Source organism: Otolemur garnettii, unplaced genomic scaffold, assembly GCF_000181295.1.
Source record: "Otolemur garnettii isolate 467f Iridium unplaced genomic scaffold, OtoGar3 scaffold00017, whole genome shotgun sequence".
Classification (NCBI taxonomy): domain Eukaryota; kingdom Metazoa; phylum Chordata; class Mammalia; order Primates; family Galagidae; genus Otolemur; species Otolemur garnettii.
Genome location: NW_003852412.1, coordinates 1,722,358 through 1,748,814, shown reverse-complemented (window position 1 = coordinate 1,748,814; position 26,457 = coordinate 1,722,358). Strand labels below are relative to the sequence as shown.

The 26,457-nt window shown below is 35.7% G+C and overlaps 1 protein-coding gene across 1 annotated transcript in view; it reads left to right on the top strand.

The window, feature by feature from the left end:
- The window catches only part of ADAMTS6 (ADAM metallopeptidase with thrombospondin type 1 motif 6), a 366,007-nt gene that overhangs the window by 36,888 nt on the left and 302,662 nt on the right, over window positions 1-26,457 (top strand). The window contains exons 5-7 of the mRNA XM_003785868.1: window positions 10,613-10,824; window positions 11,611-11,694; window positions 12,200-12,345. Of these exons, the coding sequence (XP_003785916.1) occupies window positions 10,613-10,824; window positions 11,611-11,694; window positions 12,200-12,345 (442 nt within the window). The remainder of the gene's footprint in view (window positions 1-10,612; window positions 10,825-11,610; window positions 11,695-12,199; window positions 12,346-26,457) is intronic.

Sequence of the window (26,457 nt, the reverse complement as noted above, 5' to 3'; positions counted from 1 at the left end):
ATTCTTCCCAGCCATGAGCATGGTATATTCTTCCATTTGTTAATATCCTCTGCTATTTCCTTTCTTAGGATTTCATAAAATTCTTTATGGAGGTCCTTCATCTCCTTTGCTAGGTATATTCCTAAGTATTTCATTTTCTTTGAAAGGTATAATGAAGGGAGTTGTGTCCTTAATTAGTCTCTCATCTTGACTGTTATTGGTGTATACAAAGGCAACTGAGTTGTGGACATTGATTTTCTATCCTGAGACATTACTGCATTTTTTTGATGACTTCCAGGAGTCTTGTGGTTAAGTCTTTTAGGTTCTCTAAATATAAGATCATATCATCAGCAAAGAGGGAGAATTTGACCTCCTCTGCTCCCATTTGGATGCCCTTTATTTCCTTGTCTTGCTTAAATGTATTGGCTAGAACTTCCAGCACTATGTTGAATAGTAATGGTGACAGAGGACAACCTTATCTGTTTCCAGTTCTAAGAGGAAAAGCTTTCAGTTTTACTCCATTCAATAAAATATTAGCTGTAGTTTTGTCATAGATAGCTTTGATTAGTTTAGGAAATGTGCCACCTATGCCTGTACTCTTCAGTGTTCTAATTAGAAAAGGATGTTGGATTTTATTGAATGATTTTTCTGCATCTATTGAGAGCATCTTATGGTCTTTGTTTCTTCTTGTTAATATGGTGGATAATGTTTATGGACTTGTGTATGTTAAACCAGCCTTGCATGCCTGGGATGAAGTCTACTTGATCATGATGTATGACTTTTTTGATGATAAGCTATAATCTATTGGCTAGGATTTTTTTGAGAATTTTTAACATCTATATTCGTTAGTAAAATTGATCTGAAATTCTCCTTTTTGGTTTGATCTTTTCCTGGTTTTGGTATCAGGGTAATGTTTGCTTCGTAGAAGGTGTTGGGGAAGATTCCTTCCTCTTCAATTTTTTGTAATAATTTCTCCAGTACAGGAATAAGCTCTTCCTTGAAGGTTTGATAGAATTCTAGTGTAAAGCCGTCCAGATGAGGGCTTTTTTTGTTGTTGGAAGATTTTTTTGTTTCTTTGATCTTGGTGCTTGAAACTTTTCTGTTCAGGAGATCTATTTCTTCCTGGCTAAGTCTACGGAGAGGGTGTGATTCCAAATATGGATCCATTTCCTTCACATTGTCAAATTTCTGGGCATAGAATTTCTGGTAGTATTCAGAGATGATCTCTTGTATCTCTGTGTCATCAGTTGTTATTTCCCCTTTATCATTTCTGATTGAGGTTACAAGAGATTTTACTTTTCTATTTCTAGTTGGTCTGGCCAAAGGTTTATCTATTTTATTTATTTAAAAAAAAAACCCACTCCTTATTTCATTAATTTTCTGAATGACTCTTTTGCTTTCAATTTCATTGATCTCTGATTAAATTTTGGGTTTTTCTTTTCTTCTGCTGGGTTTAGGCTTAGATTGTTCTTCTTTTTCCAATTCCATAGATGACTTGTGAGTTTTTGATGTGCTCTCTTTCTTTTTTTCAAATGTAGGCATCTAAAGCAATAAATTTTCCTCTCAAAACTGCTTTTGCAGTATCCCACAGGTTTTGGTAGCTTGTGTCTTCGTTGTTGTTGTGCTCAAGGAAGTTAATGATTTCCTCTTTTATTTCTTCATACATCCAACTGTCATTCAACAGAAGGTTGTTTAATTTCCATGTGTTTGTGTCAGGTTGAATTCTTAGGAGTTGAGTTCCACTTTTAGTTCCTTGTCATCTGAGAAGATACAAGGTAAAATTTCAATTTTTTCGATTCTGTTGAGGTTTGTTTTGTGTCCTAGGATATGATCAATTATGTAGTATGTTCCATGGGGCTATGAGAAGAATGTATATTCTTTATCTTTGGGATGGAGTATTTTATATGCGTCTATTAAGCGTAGTTGTCTAGGATCTCATTTAAGTTCCTTATATCTTTGTTCAATTTCTGTTCAGAGAAATTTCTGTAGTACGAGAATAAGCTCTTCAATGTTCTAATAACTGTAAGAAGAGTGTTAAATTCTAGCTCTGTAAGAGGAGTGTTAAATTCCCCGTTATTATGATATTAGAGGATATCAAATTGCTCAGACTGAGTAAAGTCTGTTTGAAGAATCTGGGAGCATTTAAATTGGGTGCATAAATATTTAGGATTGAAACATCTTCTTGTATTTTTCCCTTGACAAATTTAAAGTGACCATCTTTCTCTTTTTTGACTTTAGTTGCTGTAAATCCACATGCATCTGAAAATAAGATTGCAACTTCTCTTTTCTTCTGAATTCCATTTGCCTGAAAAATTGTCTTCCAACACTTAATTTGTCTTTTGAAGCCAGGCGTGTTTCCTGCAGACAGCAAATGGATGACTTGTGTCTTTTAATCCAGTCAGCCAGTCTATGCCTCTTCAGTGGGAGAATTCAACATTAACATTTATTGAGATAATTGATATGTGGTAGTGTTCTATTCATCTTATTTTGTGAGAGTCCATTGCTTAGTTTTATCTTTTGCATCAGTGTGGTAGTTAGGTTCTGTCCTTTAATTTCTGAGTTTTTACTTTGTTGATCCATTGTGATAGTCAGTGTATAGAACAAGTTGAAGTATTTCCTGTAGAGCTGGTCTTGTTGTGGTGAATTTCCTCATTGTTTGTATATCAGTAAGTGATTTGATTTCTTAGACAATTTTAAAGCTTAGCTTATTAGGATATAGAATTCTGGGCTGGAAATTGTTCTGTTTAAGTAGATTAAAGGTAGATGACCATTGTCTTCTGGCTTGAAAAGTTTCATTAGAGAAACCTGCTGTTACCCTGATGGATTTGCCCCTGTAGGTCAACTGACTCTTAATCCTGGCAGCTTGCAGAATCTTTTCTTTTGTCTTGAATTTGGACAGGTTCATCACAATGTGTCTTGGAGATGTTCTATTAGAGTTGAGGTGACCTAGGGTCCTATATCCCTCTGAAAGGAGTGTGTCAGAATCTTTTGTGATATTTGGGAAATTTTCATTTATAACATTCTCTAATATGGCTTCCATTCTCCTGGGGCATTCTTCTTCCCCTTCTAGGATACCTGTAAGTCGTATATTTGAATGCTTCATAATGTCCCATAATTCTGTCAGGGAACGTTCTGCTTTTCTTTTCTGCCTCTTTAACTATCTGAGTTATCACAAGAGCTTTGTCCTCTACCTCTGAGATTCTTTCTTCTGCATGGTCTAATGTGTTGTTGATACTTTCTATTGAATCTTTATGTTCCCTAATTGACTGCTTCAGTTCTTTCAGCTCTGCTATATCCTTTTTATAGTCTTCATATTGTTCATGTCTTATTTGATTCTGTTTTTGGATTTCCTTTTGGTTATTTCTCACTTTATCAGCAGTTTCCTTCATTGTTTCCATTATTTCCTTCATTACTTTCATCATCTGTATTTTAAATTCCCCTTCTGTCATTTTAAACATTTCTTTATTGGTGGAATGCTCTGCAGTAGCTACCTCATGGTCCCTTGCGGGGTTGCTCTGGACTGGTTTTTCATGTTGCCAGGATTTTTCTGCTGATTCTTCCTCATGAGTGTTTTCTTTTATCTGTTTCCTTGCCCTAATTTTCCTTTCACTTCCTTTTGCTCTTTACATTGCTGTGTCTCTGGACTAGGGTTTCGATGAGTCCTCTGGTATAGGACCAGAAGGATAAGAAGATTGAAAGAGCAAGAAGGGAAAAAAGAAAAAAGAAAGAAGAGAAAGGAGAGGGGTTGGGTAAAAGGGAATATTGACAAAAAGAAGAGAGGCATAGAGAGAAGGAAATAGGAGGAATTTAGGTGTACAGTAGGGTACTTTGACCCAACCTTAAAAACCCCCAACCTCTGGAGGTACTGAGTTGGGTGGTTCCCTTGAGGTCAGCAGCTCTTTGCTAGGCTGTTTGGACACAGTATCCCACCTCCACCACGTAGAGAGGAAACAAAAATTCTATAATGAAACCAAAACAAGCAAACAGAAAACTTCATGAGATAAAATTGGGGAGAAAAACAAATAATAGGGGTAGAAACACTAGCAAAAATGACTATTTCTTTACAGGATAAAATTGGGGAGAAAACAAATAATGAAGGTAGAAACACTAGCAAAATGACTAGTTCTAACTCTTAAAAACAATTAGACAAATAATTTGAGAAAAAAACAATAGGGGTAGAAACACTAGCAAAATGACTAGTTCTAATTGTTATAAATAATTAGACAAATAAATTTGAGAAACAAATAATAAGGGTAGAAACACTAGCAAAATGACTAGTTCTAATTGTTAAAAAAGGCAACAATGGAAAATTATATTTAAACTAGAAAAATGAAGAAAAAAGGAAGATAAAAAGGAAAGGTAAAATCTAGATGAAAAATGTTGAAATTAAAAAACAAAAACAAGAAAAAAAACCAAACCAAAACAAAACAGTAGTATAAATATCTTCCTGAATATTGTCTGGGCAACAGGTGACCTTCTGGTGTATGAGGTGTTCATCACAATGCTGATACAGCTATATTTATACTAGATGCAAACTTGAGGCCTCTGCTGATTTCTCAAAACCCTGCAGGGTATGGAGCCTAAAGCTCTTCTCAGCCTGCTTAAAAGGCACTTTAAACTGTCAATCTTGGCTAAGTAGAAGCTTTCCCAGGAAAGCACTTGTTGTGGGGATCACTCCTGAAGTGGCTGCTCACTTACCCAGTGTGCCAAAACCGGTCTAACTTTATGCCCCTGAGGTCCAAGGCTGTAAGTCGTCTTCTCAGTCACTAGATTACTCACTCCCACTTGATCCTTGCTCTGCGACACTGATAGTGCAGCTTGCCAGGGAAGTTTTTCCACAATGGCACCACACAGCCCATAGCCAAACAATATTAGCTCAGCGGCTCAGTCTGGGGCCCTAGACAACACTTTAAGTCCTCCACACTCTTGCCCAAGTTCTCCCAAGGTAGTTCAACTCAGTGCCAAGTCCAAAAGAAACCAAAACAGCTCACAGGTAAGTCCTTTCCAGTTTGTAATCTCACTGCTGCTGTACTTACAGCTGCTGGCAGGATTAGACTGAACAAACACATGCCAACACTTGCCTGTTCTCCACTGCTTTTGTCCTCTTCATGGGGTCCAGAAGTCTTACGCTGACTTCCTGTGTCCCCAAAGGGATGTTTCTGGGTAGATCCCACCAGCCAGGAGATGCCTGGAGTCTTCTCTCCCTAGACTTTCTATGCCCAGTTAGAAGGAAGATGTTACTCGGCCGCCATCTTGGGAGCACTCCCCTATTTTCAAACATTTTAGTACTGATCAAAAAGTTAAAATTGTATTTTAGATGGCAATGAGATTTATATATTGATTTTTTTGGGGAAAAGTTATTGTGTTTTATATATTTATGAACAATGTTTTCTTTGACATCTATAATCAATATTAAATTGATTAAAGCATATTTAATAAGTATCAGTAGAAGAACTACTAATCCTTATTTTGAAACTAAATGCATTGATCTTATATTCCATTTTAGAGTAAAAAAGATATTAATTACAGATCATGAAGCTTAACATTAAGGATCAGGCTGAGTGCCTGTAGTACAGTGGTTATGGCACAGGCCACATACACTGAGGCTAGTGGGTTTGAACCCAGCCCCGGCCAGCTAAACAATAACAAATGCAACAACAACAACAAAAATAGCCAGGTGTTGTGGCGGACGCCTATAGTCCCAGTTACTTGGAAGGCTGAGGCAATAGAATTGCTTGAGGCCAAGAGTTTGAGGTTGCTGTGAACTATGATGTCTCAGCACTCTACTGAGGGTGACATAATGACACTTTGTCTCTAAAATAAAATAAAATAAAATAAATAATAATAAAGATCAATTGGGAATTATAGAATTCAGATATGTTTTATAATGAGCTAATTATTCTGGAGACAGAAGTTATGTTACTTCTCTTGATTTTATTCATTATATGTAATATATAATATGTAATCGTATGTTGGATATATATATATATATAAATGTAATGCTTTTGATGGACATTCATAAGTTAAAAGATACAGTTGTTTTATTCCAACAATTTTTAGTCTGATAGAATGATAAACAAGCAAACTGACCATTTTAAGAAACTTAAAAGGTTTTAAATTACGACAATGATGATGATAACAATAGTATAGATGCCAAAGAAAACATTGTTCATAAAGTTACCTTATGCTAAATACTTAGCAAATGAGAAGCACCATCCTAAGTATTTATTGCCCAATCATATCTAATGTTTTTCATAATACTTTAAATAAAAATAAGAAGAAATTGAATGGATCAGAGAAGAAGAAATGATTAAAAAAGAATGAAGATTAAATCCTGTATTCTTGACATTTAAGCTATGCTTCTAGAGAAAGAGAAGACTAGGCATGACTTAAATATGTAAGTGGTTTTATAATAATAGAGGACTTAGCAGGAGAAATTGGGGTTATATTGATGCAAGAAAGCTTTTGGCTCTTTCATAATAATATTACCACAAACATACTGCCTTAAGCCATACATTTTATTTTTTCACAGTTTCTGTGGGTTAGGAGTCTATACAGGTCAGATCATCTGCTTAGCCTCAGCCAGGGCTGGATTCTTACCTGGAATCCACTTCAGCACTCTCACAGCTGTTAGCAGCCTTTCATTCTTCATGGTTGTAGTTAACTTAGTTTTGGGATGCTTTTCTTCCTGAGGCCACCTACAGTTCCTTGCTATATAGTGTTCACCAACATTATTTCTTTCTTTCTCCAAGTGAGACAAATGCTACAATATTATGTAACATAATCGTGATCTTTTATACTCAAAATCACATGCATCTCATCATCTTTGCTGTATTTTATTATTAAAAGCAAGTCACAGGTCCTCCCTATTCTCAAAGAGAGGGTATGAACTTCAGGAGACAGAGGGGGCTACTGGAAGATTCTATGTACCACAATTGGACATAGGGAAACACTTATTGGCTGTCTTAGGAAAATATTATTGAAATAAAAAGTGTTATGTCTCAACCTCCCTTGAGATCAAAGAATAAAGACCTTATTTAATTTATAAATTCAAAAGTATTTGGCTAATTCTTGTCTTGATCATTTCCACATCTTCTTTCTTTTTTTTTCTTTTTTTTGCAGTTTTTGGCCAGGGCTGGGTTTGAACCCACCACCTCCTATATGGGGTCAGTGCCCTACTCCTTTGAGCCACAGGCACCACTCCACCACATCTTCTTTCTTTAAATTTATCCATCCTATTATCTTAGTTCATTTTCTGGTGCTATTACAGAATACCTGAAACTGGATAATTTAAAAACAATGCAAATTTATTTGGCTCACGATTCTGAAGGCTGAGAAGTCCAAGACAATGGCACTGGCATTGGATGAGGGTCATTCCATGGTGGAAGGCAAGAGGGGGAGGCTAGTGCACATGACAGAGAGATTAAATCAGACTGAACTCATCGTTTTTATCAGGAGCTCATTACCAAGATAACTAACCCAATTGCATAATAACAGCATTCATTCCTTCCTGCAGATGGAGTCCTAAACACTTTTTTTTTTTTTTTTTTTTGCCGTTTTTGGCCGGGGCTGGGTTTAAACCCGCCACCTTTGGCGTATGGAGCCAGTGCCCTACTCCTTTGAGCCATAGGCACTGCCCTGCTAAACACCTTTTAAAGGCCCCATCTCTTAATACTGTTAATAATGGCCATAAAGTTTCAGTATGTGTTAAAACATTAACACATTGGTGGGGACATTCAAGACATAGCACCTCCCAATGCAATTTTTAAAAGACAACGCCTAAAGAGATTAGAAAAACGAAAATAGTGCCACTTTCTGTCAAGTATGTATATTAACACATTGTTGACCAGCAATTTTATGCAGAAACTATCCCATATTCCGTAATTGAATATGAAAGTGAAACAAAGCTGATATGCCCTCTGTAGGGTACCATTGATTAATCTATGGATAACTCTTGCATAGGTATATACAAAGATTGAAATTTTGTAATAAAGTAATCCAAAAGAAGCTTCATTTTATAAAATCTGTCTTTATTAGATGTAGCTTATAAATTATCTCTAAGATGAAAAAATGTAAAGATGTGCTTAAACCTCATTCTGGTCATAGTTTTAGGAAATATTGATGTTTCAAGAAAAGGGTCTGATGGCTCATGGTTAGGGCGCCAGCCACATACACCAAGGCTGGTGGGTTTGAACCTGGCCCCAGTTTGCTAAACAACAATGACAACAATAACAAAAAGTGCCTGTAGTCCCAGCTACTTGGGAGGCTGAGGCAAGAGAATTGCTTAAGCCCAAGAGTTTGAGGTTGCTGTGAGCTGTGACTCCACAGCACTCTACTGAGGGTGGCATAGTGAGACTCTGTCTCAAAAAAAAGAAAAGAAAAGAAAAGGGTCTGTTGTCAAGTAATCTCTTCAGTGTTTTTTGTTTGTCCCATCAATATCAGTAAATTGAGAAATTATATCACTACTTGTAACTTCCATCCGTAGTAAAGTTTTAGTAGAATTTTTACAAAATTATTTGATTTGGTGGTAGTATAAATTAATTTGAGAAGCAACCAAACCAAAAAAATCATTATCAAAAAGTAAATCTTTCACTTCTCTAATACTCTGTGGACCACTAAGTTCAACAGTTATACCCAAAATATTTGTATAATCCTCCAAGGTTTGTGTAATATTATTTTCAATCTATGCTTCTTCAATATCAGTTTCACTATCATATTCTGTTATATTTCTTTTTTGCTGTTTTGGTGATCTAATATCAGATTCATAGGTGTCTTTCAATAAACTATCATTTTCCAGGCCACTACAAAATATTTCAAAATCACATGGACAATCAGATACTGATTACAGTAGTAGAGATGTGATACAAATCTGAATATCTAGAAAAACAGTTTTTTTAATAATAAACTGAACACGACTGAACAAGATCAAGAAAGCTTTTATAATATTTTACATTACTCTGTGTTTTAAAAGCTGCAGTAGGTACTGCAAGTGCAAACACGAATTAACTCATGACTGGTCAACAGCATGTTAATCTAATTTTTCCTCCCTAAATTTTTCAATAAGTGGAAATAGGAAAGATGTTTTTGGGCTGGGCATGGTGGGTGACTTATGCCTGTAATCCTTAGCAATCTGGGAGGTCAAGGCTGGAGGATTGCTTGAGTTTAGGTGTTTTAGACCAGCCTGAGCAAGAGCAAGACTGTCTCTACTAAAAACAGAAAAATTAGGCTGGCGTTCTGTCACACTCCTGTAGTTTCAGATACTCAGGAGGCTGAGGCGGGAGGCTTGCTTGAGCCCAGGAGTTTGAGGTTGCTGTGAGCCAATGCAGTGACACAAATGTATTTTACCCAGGGTAACAGAGTAAGGCTGTCTCCAAAAGAAAAAAAAAAGATGTTTTGTTTAATATAAGCATATGAAAGTGAGGTATACAGAAGACCTCTACCTGCTCAAGTTTATGTAACAAAGATTGAGGTAAGTTGTTACAAATGCTGTAGTACTAAAAAGTTTTTTTCTATACTGAAGAACCAAATGTCTCAGAAAATAAATTATACACTGCAATCTACAAAACATGTGATTAAAAGCAAATTGTGCTAAAACTGTGATGTTTCAACTCTCATTGGAATGCCCCTTACCTCTAGAGTTTGGAAAAGGAGTATTTTGATAGTATAAATCGTTGTAGATTACAAAACTAAGGGAAAAAAAATCATTTATTGCCTTTTAAAATCGCAATTTCTAGAGCAATAAAATTGGTTCCAATTAAGATAGTTTAATAAAACATCTTACTTTAAAATAAATGTGAAAATCATCTCATGAATATATTTTTGCAACACCAATGTTCTCCATGAGAGCCATCTTAGAGAGTTTCACGTTTGTGCTCTAGTTCTTTTTCAAACAATTTTAAATGATTTTTCAAAAATATACTATTGAACTTCCATTGACCATATCCTTATGTTGACCTAATTTTATAAATAAAACATGCCAAATGTATATCAGTACAGTAGGCCTCATTTTTTATGTTGGCCACCTCCATATGTTGACTAGTTTGTTGCAGTCCCCGGAATGGTCAATTTATTGAGGTTCTACTGTATATTCTAAATTTAAATATATTATGATATAATTACTCACTGGAATAATATGAAATACTTATTTGAAATTCTTCTCATAGCTCACTGTAACCTTGAAAACCTGGGGTCAAGCAATATTTTTACCTCAGGAATGTGCCACCACACCTGGCTTATTTTTTATTTTTTGTGGAGATAGGTTCATGCTATGTTGCTTAGGCTGGTCTTGAACTTGTGGCCTCAAGTGATCCTCCTGCCTCAGCCTCCCAAACTACTAATATTGTAAGAATGAGATATCATGCCAGCCTGGAAATTCCTTCTTATTAAAATAGTAACTCATTTTTTAGATTTATTTTTTCATGAGCAATTGAATGTCACTAGTGTTTAATTTTTTTCAGATAGCATAATTATTTTGAAAATTAAAAAACGTTTTTCTAACTACTGTTTTTCATTCCTTTCCTCCACTTTGGAAAATCTTAGTACATTAGAGAATTTAAGAGCATATCTACATGAAACATTAAAATAAATGCTTAATTAATGAACCTATCTGAATTGGTACTTGTTTTTATTGTAGACCTCACAAGAAGTGGCAAACCTTGGTGGCTGAATGACACACCTACTTTTCCGCCTTCACTAACGATTAATGAAACACATAGTCACCACAGACAGAAGAGATCAGTGAGCATTGAACGCTTTGTGGAGACATTGGTTGTGGCAGACAAAATGATGGTGGGCTACCATGGCCGCAAAGACATTGAACATTACATTTTGAGTGTGATGAATATTGTAAGTTTGATCCCGCTATATAATATTATACAAAGTAGTCTGTTGTGTTTTTGACCAAGTCAAAATTTTTTACTATGAAATAAGTAATGAGAATTTACATCTAAAATGATAAATAGTTGGTCTATTAATGTTTTATTTCTATAGAAAATTAATTTAAAGGTGACCTTAATGTTCATTTTCAGATAATGACACTTTTTTTTAAAAAATGCTTATTTTATTTAGTTTTTTGAATAGGTAATACATTCACATGGTTAAAAACCAAATGATATAAAAGTTATTCAGTGAATGCCATCGTTCTATCCTTAGCCCAACTTCCTGCACTACACACAGCCCTTGCACCATAAATAACATCTGTTCTTGATTTTGTACATCTCCATCCACACTTTAGGCATATACAAACATATACAAATAGAAAATCTTATTTTTCTCTCATTTTTACAAAAAAACCCTGACATATACATAATATTTGCCAATAATGACACCTTTAATGCATTGTCAGATCTTGTTTAGCAAGTTTTCTGTAACTTGAAACATCACCTTTCCTCTAATTTCTATGTTGTAGTTCTTGTCTTGGAGAAAATATTTCTTGAGGTAGATTTGTATAAAAACCTCTTACCAAGGCACATTGAAGGTAGAGTTCTAAGTGATAAGGGGTAAAAGAATACCTTTTTATGTATATTGTGACTAAATTTATAAAAAATTGTTTCACTGCTTTTTAAAAATATCCAACCATCACCCTGTGATTTTTGTCTGACTTTGTGTCTATTCTTATTTTCTGGAGGTCAGGTTGCCAAACTTTACCGTGACTCCAGCCTAGGAAACGTTGTGAATATTATAGTGGTCCGTTTAATTGTTCTCACAGAAGATCAGGTAAGAATGAATTATTTTATAAATCTAAATTCTTAACAGGCTATAGTTATTTATTACTAAAATATGTTTTATTATTGCTTCTCTTAGGAAGTTCTTGTTGAATATAATTTTAAGCTATAGAAATTTAATATTTTGTGCAAAGTTTAAATACTTCATGAGAACATACCTCTTATGTTAAAACTATGCATATGTATATTAGCTATATATTTCAGTATAAGGATGGACATTTGCTTGGCATACCTTATAAAAATGGTTTTCATTGGTTTTGTATGCTGATAATCTCATGTATGTTCATACTGTCATTAAAGCTGGAACTGGTAAGAATATCTGTTCAATAATAAACTAAATGAACTCTAGGTCAGATATTGCAGGGATAAAAATTGGCAGGAGATTATTCCTAGAAACCACTGCTTCTAATTATAGTCCCACTTTAGTCTTCAAAAATTTTAACAACTGACCTTAGTAATTTGTTTGGAACATTTCTGGTATGCATGTTGTATTGCAGCCAAACTTGGAGATAAACCACCATGCAGACAAGTCCCTCGATAGCTTCTGTAAATGGCAGAAATCCATTCTCTCCCACCAAAGTGATGGAAACACCATTCCAGAAAATGGGATTGCCCACCACGATAATGCAGTTCTTATAACTAGGTATGGTTTGTTGCAAGTATTTTTCCTTTGATTGTTGTGTTTGTTCAGCATGGCACCTATATTTCATTCTGTATAAAGCCTCATTTGGGTATTGAGTATAGACAAAGCAAAATGGTAATTTATTTTTCATTCCTGAGAAAGAATATATTACACTATTATTATGTTTGAATTATTTCTTATTGCAATAAGAAAAGCAATTACAGAGTATAAGAAAAAACAGATTTTGAAAATTAACTTAGGCTTGGTGCCTGTGGCTCAAGTGGCTAAGGTGCCAGCCACATACACCTGAGTTGGCGGGTTCAAATCCAGCCTGGGCCCACCAAACAACAATAATGGCTACAACCAAAACAAAATAGCTGGGCCTTGTGGCAGGCGCCTGAGGTCCCAGCTACTTGGGAGGTGGAGGCAGGAAAATCGCTTGAGCCTAGGAGTTGGAGGTTGCTGTGAGCTGTGATGCCATGGCACTCTACCCAGGGGGACGGTTTGAGGCTCTGTCTCAAAAAAAAAGTAAATAAAATAAAAATAAAAATTAACTTATTACTCTTGGTTGTAGACTATATTAACTAGGCTTACCTCCAAGTTGTGCTGAAGTTTGTTAAGCGAGACCTTTGGCCCTCTCCCCTCCCAAAAAATAGGGGTGGGAAAGAGATTGGCAGTTTCAAAATTTACTTGAATGTTTACTTAATTTAAACTATTTTAATTAAGATATATGAGAATATCTTTACATATTCTTTACATATATCTTTACATATATCTTTAATTAATTAATTAAAATATCTTTACATATATCTTTAATTAAGATATATGAGATATCTTTACATATGTAAAGATATGTAAAGAAGCATATTGATTACACTATGTGTTGAACAGATTGTCTCTCAAATAAAATTACTACTTGATAATAACCCATTGAATTCAGTTTTACAGTTTTACAGCTTTCCAGTTTTACAAAACTATATTCAGATTCATTTTATTCTTTGCTCTCTAGTTAACAACTCTGAGAATTACATAACATTATTATTTTATTCATGATAGAAATAAGGACATTAGCTTAAAATATTGAAGTAAGTTTCTCAAGATCACTCAGCTAATGAGTCAAAGAGTGTGGCTCAAACTCTGGTGATCCTGTCTTCTTTGTTTATACTTTTATGTCTGTTTTAGTTTTTAATGCTCTTAATATGATTGAATAGAAACATTATGCTTAAATTATTTTAAGATAAGCAAATCCCTTGACCTGTCATCAGTATTTTAAAATAAAAAACAAAATAAAATAACAATAACAAATAATAAGGAAATTGGAAGCATTATTCTATCTTGGCTAAGTGGAATAGTCATTGTTAACTTGATTATTTCTTTAATTTTTTAGGCAATATTTAACCATACTTGTCTATGGTATGACTGTTGACTCTACATTAAGCTCTATGGAGGAAGTATAAAGTATATAGGATTAAGATTTTTGAGACCTAGTAAGATAAGATAAATTCAGCTGTTAGAACAGTTTCCCTGTTAACTGAGTCAAAGTTTCTGAGTTTATTTTTTTTTACAGTTGAACTTACTTTATTTTTATTTATTTATTTATTTATTTTTGAGACAGAGTCTCACTATGTCACCCTTGGTAGAGTGCTATAGTGTCACAGCTCACAGCAACCTCAAACTCTTGGGCCTAAGTGATTCCATTTTCTTGCCTGAGCCTCCCAGTCCTCCCTGAGCTGACTATACATGCCTGCCACAATACCTAGCTATTTTTTGGTTGTAGATGTCATTGTTGTTTGGCAGGCCCAGGCTAGGTTTGAACGTGCCAGCTCTGGTGTGTGTGGCTGGTGCCCTAGCTCCTGAGCTACAGGCACCGAGCCTGAACTTACTTTAATTGACTTTATTTATCTATGTGGAATCATAAACCAGAAAATTAGGTATATGACATACTTGCTGAATAAAAACATCATTTGGTTCTATATTCCTATGTGTTGACATGTCAGTTGGATAAATCCTGTAATTCCTTGGTCTGGAATGTTCCTAAATATAGTGAAGGAATTAAAAATATATTAGGGATTATGCAAATGTGGAAGCTTTTATGTAAAAAATATAGATGTGATTAGTGTCAATAAAATTACTAGAGGAAAATGTCTATTATAATGGTTAACAAAATGATCCCAGATATTTATATGGTTTTGTATTTATACTTGTAAAGCCCTTCCTGTCTACCAAAATGCAGTACACAGTGGGCTCCCAATACTTCATGTTTTCATTATTGTATCTCCATTGGGTTTTACCTTTTGCATCACATAGCAAACGATAAACTAGGCATACCTAAGTATTCAAGTAGTGAAATACATCTGACCCCCTTTCTTTAACTGACTACATTTACTGTAGCCATCTTAGATTTAGTTCTGAATTTGCCCAGATATTATTCTGATTCTCTGCAGCTCTCCTTTGCATCTGTAAGCTACTTTGAATACCTTTTTTGGTGTTTTGGATTTAAACGTAATTTTTCTTAGTTTGTCTCATTATGGTCCTATTAGTATTAGAAATGATCTGAAGATTTAATAGTAGTTCAGAGAGTTCATATTTCATATCCTATTACCTTGGTTAATGTAGTAGAGGTCAGAAAAATGCCTCTTCAGGGCAATTTGGAATTATTTTTTGAATTATTAATGTCTCAAAATAACTTTCAGCCTATTTAAAAGTCCATAATCATCTTTGCATTACTAGGACAATAGAGTGACTTGTGACAAATGAGATGACTATCATCTTTAATATTTAGATACAGTTATTTTCAGGGAGGGTTGGAGAGTTACCAGTGCTGATTCTCCCATGTATACAGTAGGTGCCAAAAAAAAAAATGTATACACATTTTAGGAAAGGAAAACAATTGTATAAAATTTGTAATACTGAATTCACATCTGATTTCTGCAGTTATGAGAAGTACTCAGTGTGACTTGTATTCATCTTTTGTTATTGGTATATATTGAGTATTATAATTTTAATATAGTTTTTTCCTCTTAAAATGTACATACCTTTTTGACATCCTCTGTATATATAATACATATAGTTTTTATATATAATAATATACATATATTTTTCTCATCCTTCAGACTCTGCTTGATATCCTTTATATATTTTTGAGTTATGAAATTGAACATATGTTTATATAATGCTGATGATTTTAGTAAAAATATTTCTGAAAATTCCACAGATGACTTTATATTAATGTGCAAAATGTGTCCTATAACTTATTTAACATGTTTAAGGATGTGGCTCCACTATTAATGGGTAAGATCATGATTTGTGCTTGCTAAAAATGTTAGTCTTGAGGAATAATGTATAATGTTTTTATCAAGAATTTCAGAGGATTACTGATAGATATGTTCCTTTTCACTGGGCCAAATTTTGTTGCAAGAACGTAAATGTTTTAAGCAGAGAACCATTTGGAATTATAGTCATTTAAGTAATAATAGTTACTTTTAAAAGCTCAAAATGTTATCTCCCTTTAGGAAATAATACCTTACTGTTTTGCTGATCTAAATTTAAAACATATTGTGCTCTACAAAACTATCAGATTACTCTAATTACAAAGAAAATGAAGAAATTTTAGGGTGGCTCCTGTGGCTCAGTGGGTAGGGCCCCAGCCCCATATACTGAGGGTGGCAGCTTCAAACCCAGTCCCGGCAGATCTGCAACAAAAAAATAGCCAGGCATTGTGGCAGGCGCCAATAGTCCCAGCTACTCAGGAGGCTGAGGCAAGAGAATCTAAGTTCAGGAGTTGGAGGTTGCTGTGAGTAGTGTGATGCCATGGCACTCTACCAAGGGCAATAAAGTGAAACTCTGTCTCTATAAAAAAAAAAAAGAAATTTTAAATGTCTTGTTTGATGTCAGTAATTTTGAATTAACACCAATGAACATATTAAAATTACTTATGTACTTTATTTATTTATGAATATGTACATTTTATATGTAATTATATGTGTATGTGTGTACACTTACTAAATAACATATAATATAACGAATACCTGTTATCACTACCATCACTACCTAGATATATTAAATCTTAACGTTATATCATACCAAAGAGCAACTTCATGCCACTTTCTAGAGTGATATAGTTATTTCTCTGTTTTATTAACTACCTGACATCTTAGCTTATATATCATAGCATCTTATAAGTGCTATTATGTATGAATTTATAACTTTGTGGAAAAATGACAGTGTTTCTATATTTTATATTATCTGAAAATAAGATTACAACCCCTCTTTTCTTCTGAATTCCATTTGCCTGAAAAATTGTTCATCTTATTTTGTGAAAGCCCTTTGCATAGTTTTGTCTTTGGCATCATTGTGGAAGCTAGGCTCTGTCCTTTAATTTCTGGGTGCTTACTCTACTGGTGGTCCATAGTGATGGTCAGTGTGTAGAACAGGTTGAAATATTTCCTGTAGAGCTGGTCTTGTTGTGGCGAATTTCCTCAATGTTTGCCTATCAGTAAAAGATTTGATTTCTCTGTCAATTTTAAGGCTTAGCTTAGCAGGATATAGAATTCTGGGCTGGAAATTGTTCTGTTTAAGTAGATTAAAGGTAGATGACCATTGTCTTCTGGCTTGAAAAGTTTCATTAGAGAGAAATCTGCAGTCACCCTGATGGATTTGCCCCTGTAGGTCAACTGGCTTACTCCTGGCAGCTTGCAGAATCTTTTCTTTTGTCTTGACTTTGGACAGGTTCATCACAATGTGTCTTGGAGAAGCTCTATTAGAGTTAAGGCAACCTAGGGTCGTATATCCCTTTGAAAGGAGTGTATCAGAATCTTTTGTGATATTTGGGAAATTTTCATTTATGATATTCTCTAGTATGGCTTCCATTCCTCTGGGGCATTCTACTTCCCCTTCTGGGATACCTGTAACTTGTATGTTTGAATGCTTCATAAAGTTGCCTAATTCTGTCAGTGAATGTTCTGCTTTCTCTCTCTTCTTTTCTGCCTCTTTAACTATCTGAATTATCTCAATAGCTTTGTCCTCTACCTCTGAGATTCCTTCTTCTGCATGGTCTAATCTGTTGTTGATACTTTCTATTGCATCTTTAAGTTCCCTCATTGACTGCTTCAGTTCCTTCAGCTCTACTATATCCTTTCTATATTCTTCATATCATTTATCTCTTATTTAATTCTGTTTTTGGATTTCCTTTTGGTTATTTTCCACTTTATCAGCAGTTTCCTTCATTGTTTCCATAATTTCCTTCATTGTTTTCATCATCTGTATTCTAAATTCCGTTTCTGTCCTTTCTAACATTTCTTTATAGGTGGAATGCTCTGCAGTAGCTAACTCAGGGTCCCTTGGGGGGTTGCTCTGGACTGGTTTTTTATGTTGCCAGGATTTTTTTGCTGATTCTTTTTCATGAGTGTTTTCTTTTATCTGTTTCGTTGTCCTAATTTTCCTTTCACTTCTTCTTGCTCTTGAAGTTGTTGTGCCTCTGGCCTAGGATTTCAATGAGTCCTTTTGGTACAGGACCAGAGGGATGAAAAGATTGAAGAGGAAAAAGGGAAGAAAGATTAAAGAAAAGGACGAGAAAAAAAGGAAAGGAGAGGGGGTGAGTAAAATGGAATATTAATAAAAAGAGGAGATGTACAGAGAGAGGAAGACAGGAGCAATGTAGGTGTACAGTAGGGTACTTTAACCCAACCTTAAAAACCTATAACATCTGGGGGTGCTGGGTTGGGTGGTTCCCTTTAGGTCAGCAGCTCTTTGCCAGCCTGTTCAGACACAGTACCCCACCTCCACCAGGAAGAGAGGAAAGACAAAAATGCTATAAATCAAACCCAAAGAAGTAAACAAGAAACTTTACGGGATAAAATTGGGGGGGGAAACCAAATAATAGGGGTAGAAACACTAGCAAAAATGAAGTTCTAATTGTTAAAGAAGGCAACAATGGAAAATTGTATTTAAACCATAAAAATGAAGAAAGAAAAGAAAGAAAGAAAAAGATAAATCTAGAGGGAAAATACTAAAATTAAAAAAGAAAAAAGAAACCAAAACCAAAGCAGTATATATATCTTGCTGAATATTGTCTGCACAACTGGTGATCTTCTGGGGTATGAGATGTTAATCACAGTGCTGACACAGCAGACCTATATGAGATGGAGACCTGAGGCCTCTGCTAATATCTCAAAACCGACATTGTGTGGAGCCTAAAGTTCTCCTCAGCCTGCTTAAAAGGCAGTTTAAACTATCAACTTTGGGTAAGCCTAAGCTTTCCCAGGAGAGCACTTGTCCCTAGGATCACTCCTGAAGTGGCTGCCTGCTTACCCAGTGTGCCAAAACTGGTCTTACTCTATGACCCTAAGGGCCAAGGCCATAAGTCCCTGCCTTTAGGCTGCTCAGACACTAGATTACTCGCCCAAGGTCTCCTGCCCATACTCACTCTACGACCCTGAGGGTGGAGCTTGCCGGGGCAGTTCTCCCACACTGGCTCCATGCGGTCACAGCCAAATACTATCATTTTTCCCTGAAAATAAGACACTGTCTTATATTTATTTTTTCTCAAGAAGACACCCTAGGGCTTATTTTCAGGGGAATGTCTTATTTTTTTTAAGTATAATACAGCAATCTACATTTATTCAAATACAGTTAAGTCATCTTTTTCTGGAACCTGACGTGGGTGCTGACCTTGTTGGTGGGGCTAGCACTAGTGATGCATGAACTCCTTTCCCCTAGCCATTCTCACGTGCACAATAGGATGCCTGTGATGGTGTTTACTACACATGCACTTGTGCAAGTGTGAATGGCTCTGAGAAAGGAGCTCTGGCAGATAAAAGATATTCCAGTCTTCCTTACTGCTCTGTGCCAAAATGCATGTATCTGCATAGCCACGCCCATCACTCGGTCTTATTATATGGGTAGAGCTTATATTTAACAAATGCATAGAAATCCTGCTAGGGCTTATATTTTGGGTAGGTCTTATTTTTAGGCAAACACAGTATTAGCTCTGTCTGGCTCAGTGGCTTAGTTTGTGGCTCTAGACAATGCTTAAAATCCTTCTCATTCTCACATAAGTTCTCCAGAGGTAGTTCAACTGAGTCCCCAGGTCCAAAGAACAAAACAGCTCACAGGGAAGTCCTTTCCAGGTTGCAATCTCACTGCTGCTGTACTTACAGCTACCGGCAGGATTAGACCAAACGAACACATGCAACCACTTGCCAGTTCTCCACTGCTTTTGTCCTCTTCATGGGGTCCAGAAATCTCTCGCTGACTTCCTGTGTCCCCAAAGGGATGTTTCTGGGCAGATCCCACCAGCCAGAGATGCCTGAAGTCTTTTCTCCCCAGTCTCACTGTGCCCAGTTGCAAGGAAGCTGTTACTTGGATGCCATCTTGATCCTCTCTCTGAAATGAATTTTTGTGTCTTCTGTAACAATTCTCTAGTTCTAGAGGCTGAGAAATCCAAGGTCAAGGTCCTGGCAGTTTCTGTATCTGGTTAGGGCTTGCTCTTTGCTTCAAAGATGGTACCCTCTCCTCACTGCCTTGTTGGTTTCTTACTCAAAAGTGTTTTTCTAGATTCAGATTCCATTTCAATTGATGAATATGACATCCTGGAGTGACTATAAATTCACGTATAAATTGGTGTACTTTTAAGAGTGAAAGAGGGGGTGGTGCCTGTAACTCAGTGGGTAGGGTGTAGCTCACATACACTGAGGCTGGCGGGTTTGATCCCAGCCTGGGCCAGGTTAACAATAATGACAACTGCAACAACAACAACAACAATAAATAGCCGAGTGTTGTGGTGGGTGCCTGTAATCGCAGCTACTTGGTAGGCTGAGGCAAGAGAATCCTTAAGCCCAAGAGTTTGAGGTTGCTGTGAGCTATGATGCCAGGGCACTGTACCAAGGGGAATATAGCAAGATTCCTTCTCAAAAAAAAAAAAAAAGTGAAAGAGGGGGCCATCACCAGTTATCCATTGAGAGCAGGTGCAAAATAGGACTCAGCAAAACAGGATATGGCCATCCAAAGTATTATCTATATTTGTTTGCCAAACTTCAACTAAAAATAGAAATAAGAGGATACTTTTCTCTCAGTGCCTAAAGTTCACTAACTACATGGAATTTAGTGAGTTATCGTTGTGTATACCTTTACTAAAAACCGTGCTTTATTTTTTATAAGCATTATTAAGTAGATAAAAAAGGATGTGTGGTAATAAATACTTTAAAGAATAGTAACTCTAGTATTTATATTGCTTTTATGGATATATTGATGTATGTATATAACTAAGCACTTATTATGTGCCAGGTGCTTATGTACTTCAGAGATACAAAATCATTTTTAAACCTTAAATACCTGTTATGAGATAGGTATTGGTATTATCACCATGTTATAGGTGAGAGAGCTGAGGCTTAGGCAAGTTAATCGATTGTCAAGGTCACACAGTAATTACTAGAACCAAGATTTATACCTGACTATATCACTATATGATCCTTTCATAGGGATTATAAGGATGTTCAACAAAAAAAATTTTGTGAACCCTTTAATAATATTACTGTCTATGGTAAGCACACTTCTAAGATGGGCCCTAATGAGCTCTACCTCCTGATATTCATGACCTTATGTAATTTCCTCCCCTTCAGTATGGGCTGGACTTAAGGAATTGACATCTTAACAATAAGGAGTCTTCTGCTCATAAACAAGATATATATCTTCCTTTATTTTGGTTCTCTTTAATTTCTCTCAGCAATGTCTTATGGTTTTCGATGTTTTTACACCTTTGGTCATCTTTTTTACATTGAGAATGATACTGTTTTTCACAATTCACTTAAAATATTTTATCTCTGGTATATAATAAAACAATTGATTTTTATAGATTGTGTATTTTACATCCTTGCTAAGCTTATCTTATCAGTTTTAGTAACTTTTTATAGATTCCGTTTAATCTCAAGTGATCCTCCTGCCTTGGCCTCCCAAAGTGCTAGGATTACAGTAGGAGCCACCACATCTGATCCTTCATAATCTTCTATTGGATACCAGACTATATGTTATTTTACCTTGTTGAGTTCCAGGGGGGTTGTATTTACAGAAATACACTTGAAAAAATTTCTAATTTTTATGAGAGTACAGTTTGGTTATAAGCATTGCGTTTGCACAGTTTGAGTCAAAGTTATATGTGTACCCATCACCCAGATAGTGTGCACTGTGCCTGTTAAATATGAATTTACCTGTCTTCTCTTCCCCCCTCCCATCTGCTTGGCTTCCATTGGGTTTTATTTCAGTGTGTACCCATGAGTATTGGCCGCTTGGTTCCAAATTAATAGTGGGTACATGTGGTGTTTGCTTTTCCATTTTTGTGATACTTCACTAATGGTCCCCAGTTCCATCCAGGTTGTCACAAAAGTTCTTAGTTCACCTTTTTTTTTTTTAAGGCTGAAGAGTGCTCCAAGGTGTACATATACCATATTTTATTAATCTACTTGTGTAGATTAGCTGGGACCATAGGCACCCACTACAACACCTGGTTATTTTTTGTTTGCAGTTTGGCTGGGGCCAGGTTTTAACACGCCACCCATGGTATATGGGGCAGGTGCCCTATTGACTGAGCCACAGGTTCTGCCCAAAAGAATGATTTTTTTCTCCCTCTGGGTAAAACCCCAGTAGTGTGATTGTTGGTCAAATGATAGGCCTACTTTTTGTTCTTCAAAGTATCTCTCTATTCCTTTTCCATAGCAGTTGTATTAGTTCACAGTCCCACTAGAGGTGTGTAAGAGTCCCTTTCTTTTTCCATCCACACCAGCATATGTTATTTTGATACTTTCTTTTTTGGGAGGGGGGACAGAGCCTCTTATGTGGGTGTGTAATAGATCATCTACTGGTTTTATATTAGAATTTGTCACCCCTCGGTAGAGTGCTGTGGCGTTAGAGCTAACAGCAACTTCAAACTCCTGGCCTCCAGCAATTCTCTTGCCTCAGCCTCCTGAGTAGCTGGGACTATAGGTGCCTGCCACAGCACCAAGCTATTTTTAGAGATAGGGTCTTACTCTTGCTCAGGCTATTCTGAAACCTGTGAGCTCAGGCAATCTTGGCCTGATTACAGGCATGAACCACTGTGCCTGGCTATTTTGATACTTTTTGATAAACACCATTTTCATGGTAGTTAGATGATATCTCATTGTGGTTTTGATTTGATCAAATTCAATAATTCCCTGATGATTAGAGATGTTCAGCATTTTTTCCATATACTTATTGGCCTTTAGTCTATCTTCCTTAGAAAAGCTTCTTTTTCAAGAAGTGTATTATTTTGTTTATTTCAGGTTAATTGAGGGTACAAAGAATTATGTTATAATGTTTGCATTTGTCAGATAAAGTCCTTTTTATAGTTGTGTCCTCCCCCCAAGAGGTGTGCCATCCAGTCTAACATTGTGCCCGTTAAGCAGGAATACCCCTATCTCTCTCTCTCCTCTCTTCTCTCTGCTCCCTCATTGTCCTGCCCCCGATCTTGAATTGATTTGAATTTTTCTCTTATATGGGTGTATAATAGATTGTCTACTTGGTTTCATATCAGAATTGAGTACAGTGGAGTCTTGCTTCTCCATTCTTGTGATAACTTCACTAAGAAGAATGTTTTCAGTGCCATCCAGGTTAATACAAAAGATGTTTACATGTATTTGGCCACTTTTTTTAATGGACTTATTTTATTTTATTTTTTATTTTAATTTTTTTTAATGGATTCTGGTTTCAGCCCTTTATTGGATATATAGGATGCAAATTTTTTCTCCTTTTCTGTATGTTGTCTTTGGGCTCTATTGATTGTTTACTTGACTGTACAGAAGCTTTTTAAGTTAATCAGGTCCCATTTATTAATTTTTGTTGTGGTGGTGATTGCCTTTGGGGACTTTTTCATAAATTCTTTGTGTGGACCAATATTTATAAGACTCTTCTGAATGTTTTCTTCCAGATTCTTATAGTTTTATGTCTTAGGTTTAAGTTTGTTATCTATCATGAATTAATTTTTGTGAGTTATGAGAGGTGTGGATCCATTTTCAGTCTCCTACATGTGGCTATTCAATTTTCCCAGCATTGTTTATTGAATAGGGATTCTTCTCCCCAGACTGTGTTTTTGTCTGCTTTGTTAAAGATCAGATTGCAATATGAGCATGATTTTATGTCTAGGTTCTCTTTTGGATCCCTAGGTCTTTTTCTCTGTGTTTGTACCAGTCCTATGGTGTTTTGTTTACTATATCCTTGTATAGCTTGAAATCAGGTAATGTGATGCCTCCTGATGTGTTCTTATTGGTTAAAGTTCCTTTGGCATTTTAGGGTATTTTCTGGTTCCATATGCAGGATTGAACTTTTTTTCCTGATCTGTGAAAAATGAAATTAGTATTTTAATGGGGATTTCATTGCTTCTATAGATCAGAGCAAAAATAAATGAAATTGATTAACAGAAGAATTATACAGAAGATCAATGAAAGAAAAAGATGATTTTTTGAAAAGATAAACAGAATCAACAGACCTCTCACTAGATTAACCAGAAGCAGAAAAGACTCTAATAAATTCTGTCCTAAATAAAAAAGAAATCACAACTTATACCATGGAAATACAAAATAACCATCTCTGAATACTATACAAATGTCTTTGCATGTAAACTTGAAAAAGTGGAGGAAATGGACAAATTCTTGGGAATAGTCAGCCTCCCTGGGCTCAACCAAGAAGAAATAGAACTCCTGAATAGACCAATATCAAGTATCAAAATTGAAGCAGCAATAAAAGTCTTACAACAACAACAACAACAACAAAAATCCTAGAACAGGTGTTTTTACACCTGAGTTTTACCAAAACTACAAAGAACTGGTACCTATGCTGCAGAAATTATTCCATAACATTGACAAGAAAGGACTCCTCCCAAATTCTTCTATAAAGCCAATATTGCCCTGATACCAAAGCCAGTAAACAAATGACAAAAAAAAAAAAAAATTACAATAACAATAACAAAAGAAAACTCAGGTCAATTTCCCTTATGGATATACATGCAAAAATTTTCAATAAAAGTTTAGCAAAATGAATTCAGCTGCATATCAAAAAAATAATACACCATGACTGACCAAATAGGCTTCCTCCCAGGGATGTTAAAATGTTTCAACATATGCAAATCTATAAATGTGATTCACCACACAAATAGAAACAAAAACAAAGACCATAAAATCCTTTCACTAGACACAGAAAAAGCATTTGACAGAATCCAGCATCCTTTTATGATAAGAGTGCTCAACAAAATAGGCATACATGGAACTTAACCTGAAAATTAAAAAAGCCATGTATGACAAACCCACTGCCAACTTCATACTGAATGGGGAAAAATTAAAAGCATCCTGCTTAGAAATGGAATAAGACAAGGTTATTATACCACTTGTATCAAAATAGTGCTGGAATTTCTAGCCATAGCAATTTGATAGGAGAAAGAAACCAAGAATATCCAAATGAGGAAAGAAAAGGTCGAGCTATTGCTCTTTGCTGACAGTATGATCTTTTTTTTGAGACAGAGTCTCATTATGTTGTCCTTGGTAAAGTGCTGTGTTGTCACAGCTCACAGCAACCTCAAACTCTTGGGCTTAAGTGATTCTTTTGCCTCAGCCTCTCGACAGGTGCCTGCCACAACACCCAGCTATTTTTTGGTTGCAGTTTGTCATTGTTGTTTAGTAGGCCTGGGCTGGGCTTGAATCCTCCAATCTTGGTGATGTAAGCGGCCGGTGTCCTACTCACTGAGCTACGGGTGCCGAGCCAGACAATATGATCTTATGTGTAGAAAACCCCAAGAAACTCCTGGAATTGCTGAATAAATTTAGCTAAGTCTCAGGTTACAAAATCAATGTACACAAATCAGTAGCATTCATATACACCAGCAACAGTCAAGTTGAGAATCAAATCAAAGATTTAGTAACTTTCACAATAGCAACAAAGAAAAGAAAATACTTAGGAATACATTTAACTAAGGAGGTGAAAGACCTTACAGAGACAACTATGAAACACTGAGAAAGGAAACTGCAGAGGATATAAACAGATGAAAAACATATCATGTTCATGGATTGGCAGAATCAACATTGTTAAAATGTCTACACATACTACCCAAAATGATCTATAAATATTCTTGAGCTTTTTTTCTGGAATCCAGTTGAATTTCTTGGGAACTATTGATTCTTCTCTATCGTGGTTTTAAAATTTGTTATGGGGACCAAGAACAGTGTTCAGTCTAATATTGTCTAATACTGAGGCAAGTCCCTTCTGGGTACGCTAGCCAATACCCCATTAATTGTGAGGTTTTCCACTTGGGCTAAGTATGTATATGCTCTGCATCTAATTCTGTGTCAGTGCTGGGCATTGTTACTTGTGATCCTTTAGAGTGGTTCTTTTCCTGATCTTGAGTGCTTCTTTCATATCTGTTACTTAATCATTACTCAGCTAAGTAGTTATGGGGACCCTTTGCAAATCCCCAGCGTTCTATTTGTGTACTCAGATCTGTAAATTCTCATTGTCCTGGTCTCTCATATTATCTGCTCCATCCCTTCAATTCAAAGCATCCACTGGGCTCTGTTTGGCTTTTCCCACTCGGTGTCATGACATCAAAATTCTCAGTGTAGTAGGCTAGGGGCAATCACAGGGCTCACTTTCTTTATTTTCCCATTTTTAAGGATTACTGTTCTTTGTTTCCTGATGTTTAGTGTATTACAGATTGACATTTTATATAATTTGTTCATTTTAAAAATTGTTTCAGAAAGAAGAATGAATTTGATCCTTGTCACTCCATCTTCACTGGAAGCCGAAGTTTTAGACAAACATTTTTAAATTTCCTTCTGCCATTGAGAATAATTGTGGGCATCATTTCCCTTTATCCCTAAATAATTCAGTTTGCATTTTCTTTTCTTTTTTTTTTTTTAATTGAATGGTAACTATGTACATTAATGCACTTCTGGGGTACAGTGCGGGGTTTTCACATGCAATCCAAAATACTTCCATTAAACTGGTCAACATAGCCTTCATGTCATTTTCTCAGTTATTGTTTTAAAACGTTCACATTCTACTCTTAGAAAGATTCACTTGTACCCCTATAAGATAGACCTCAGAAGTGATCCCTCCAAACCCCCTCCCTCCATTCCC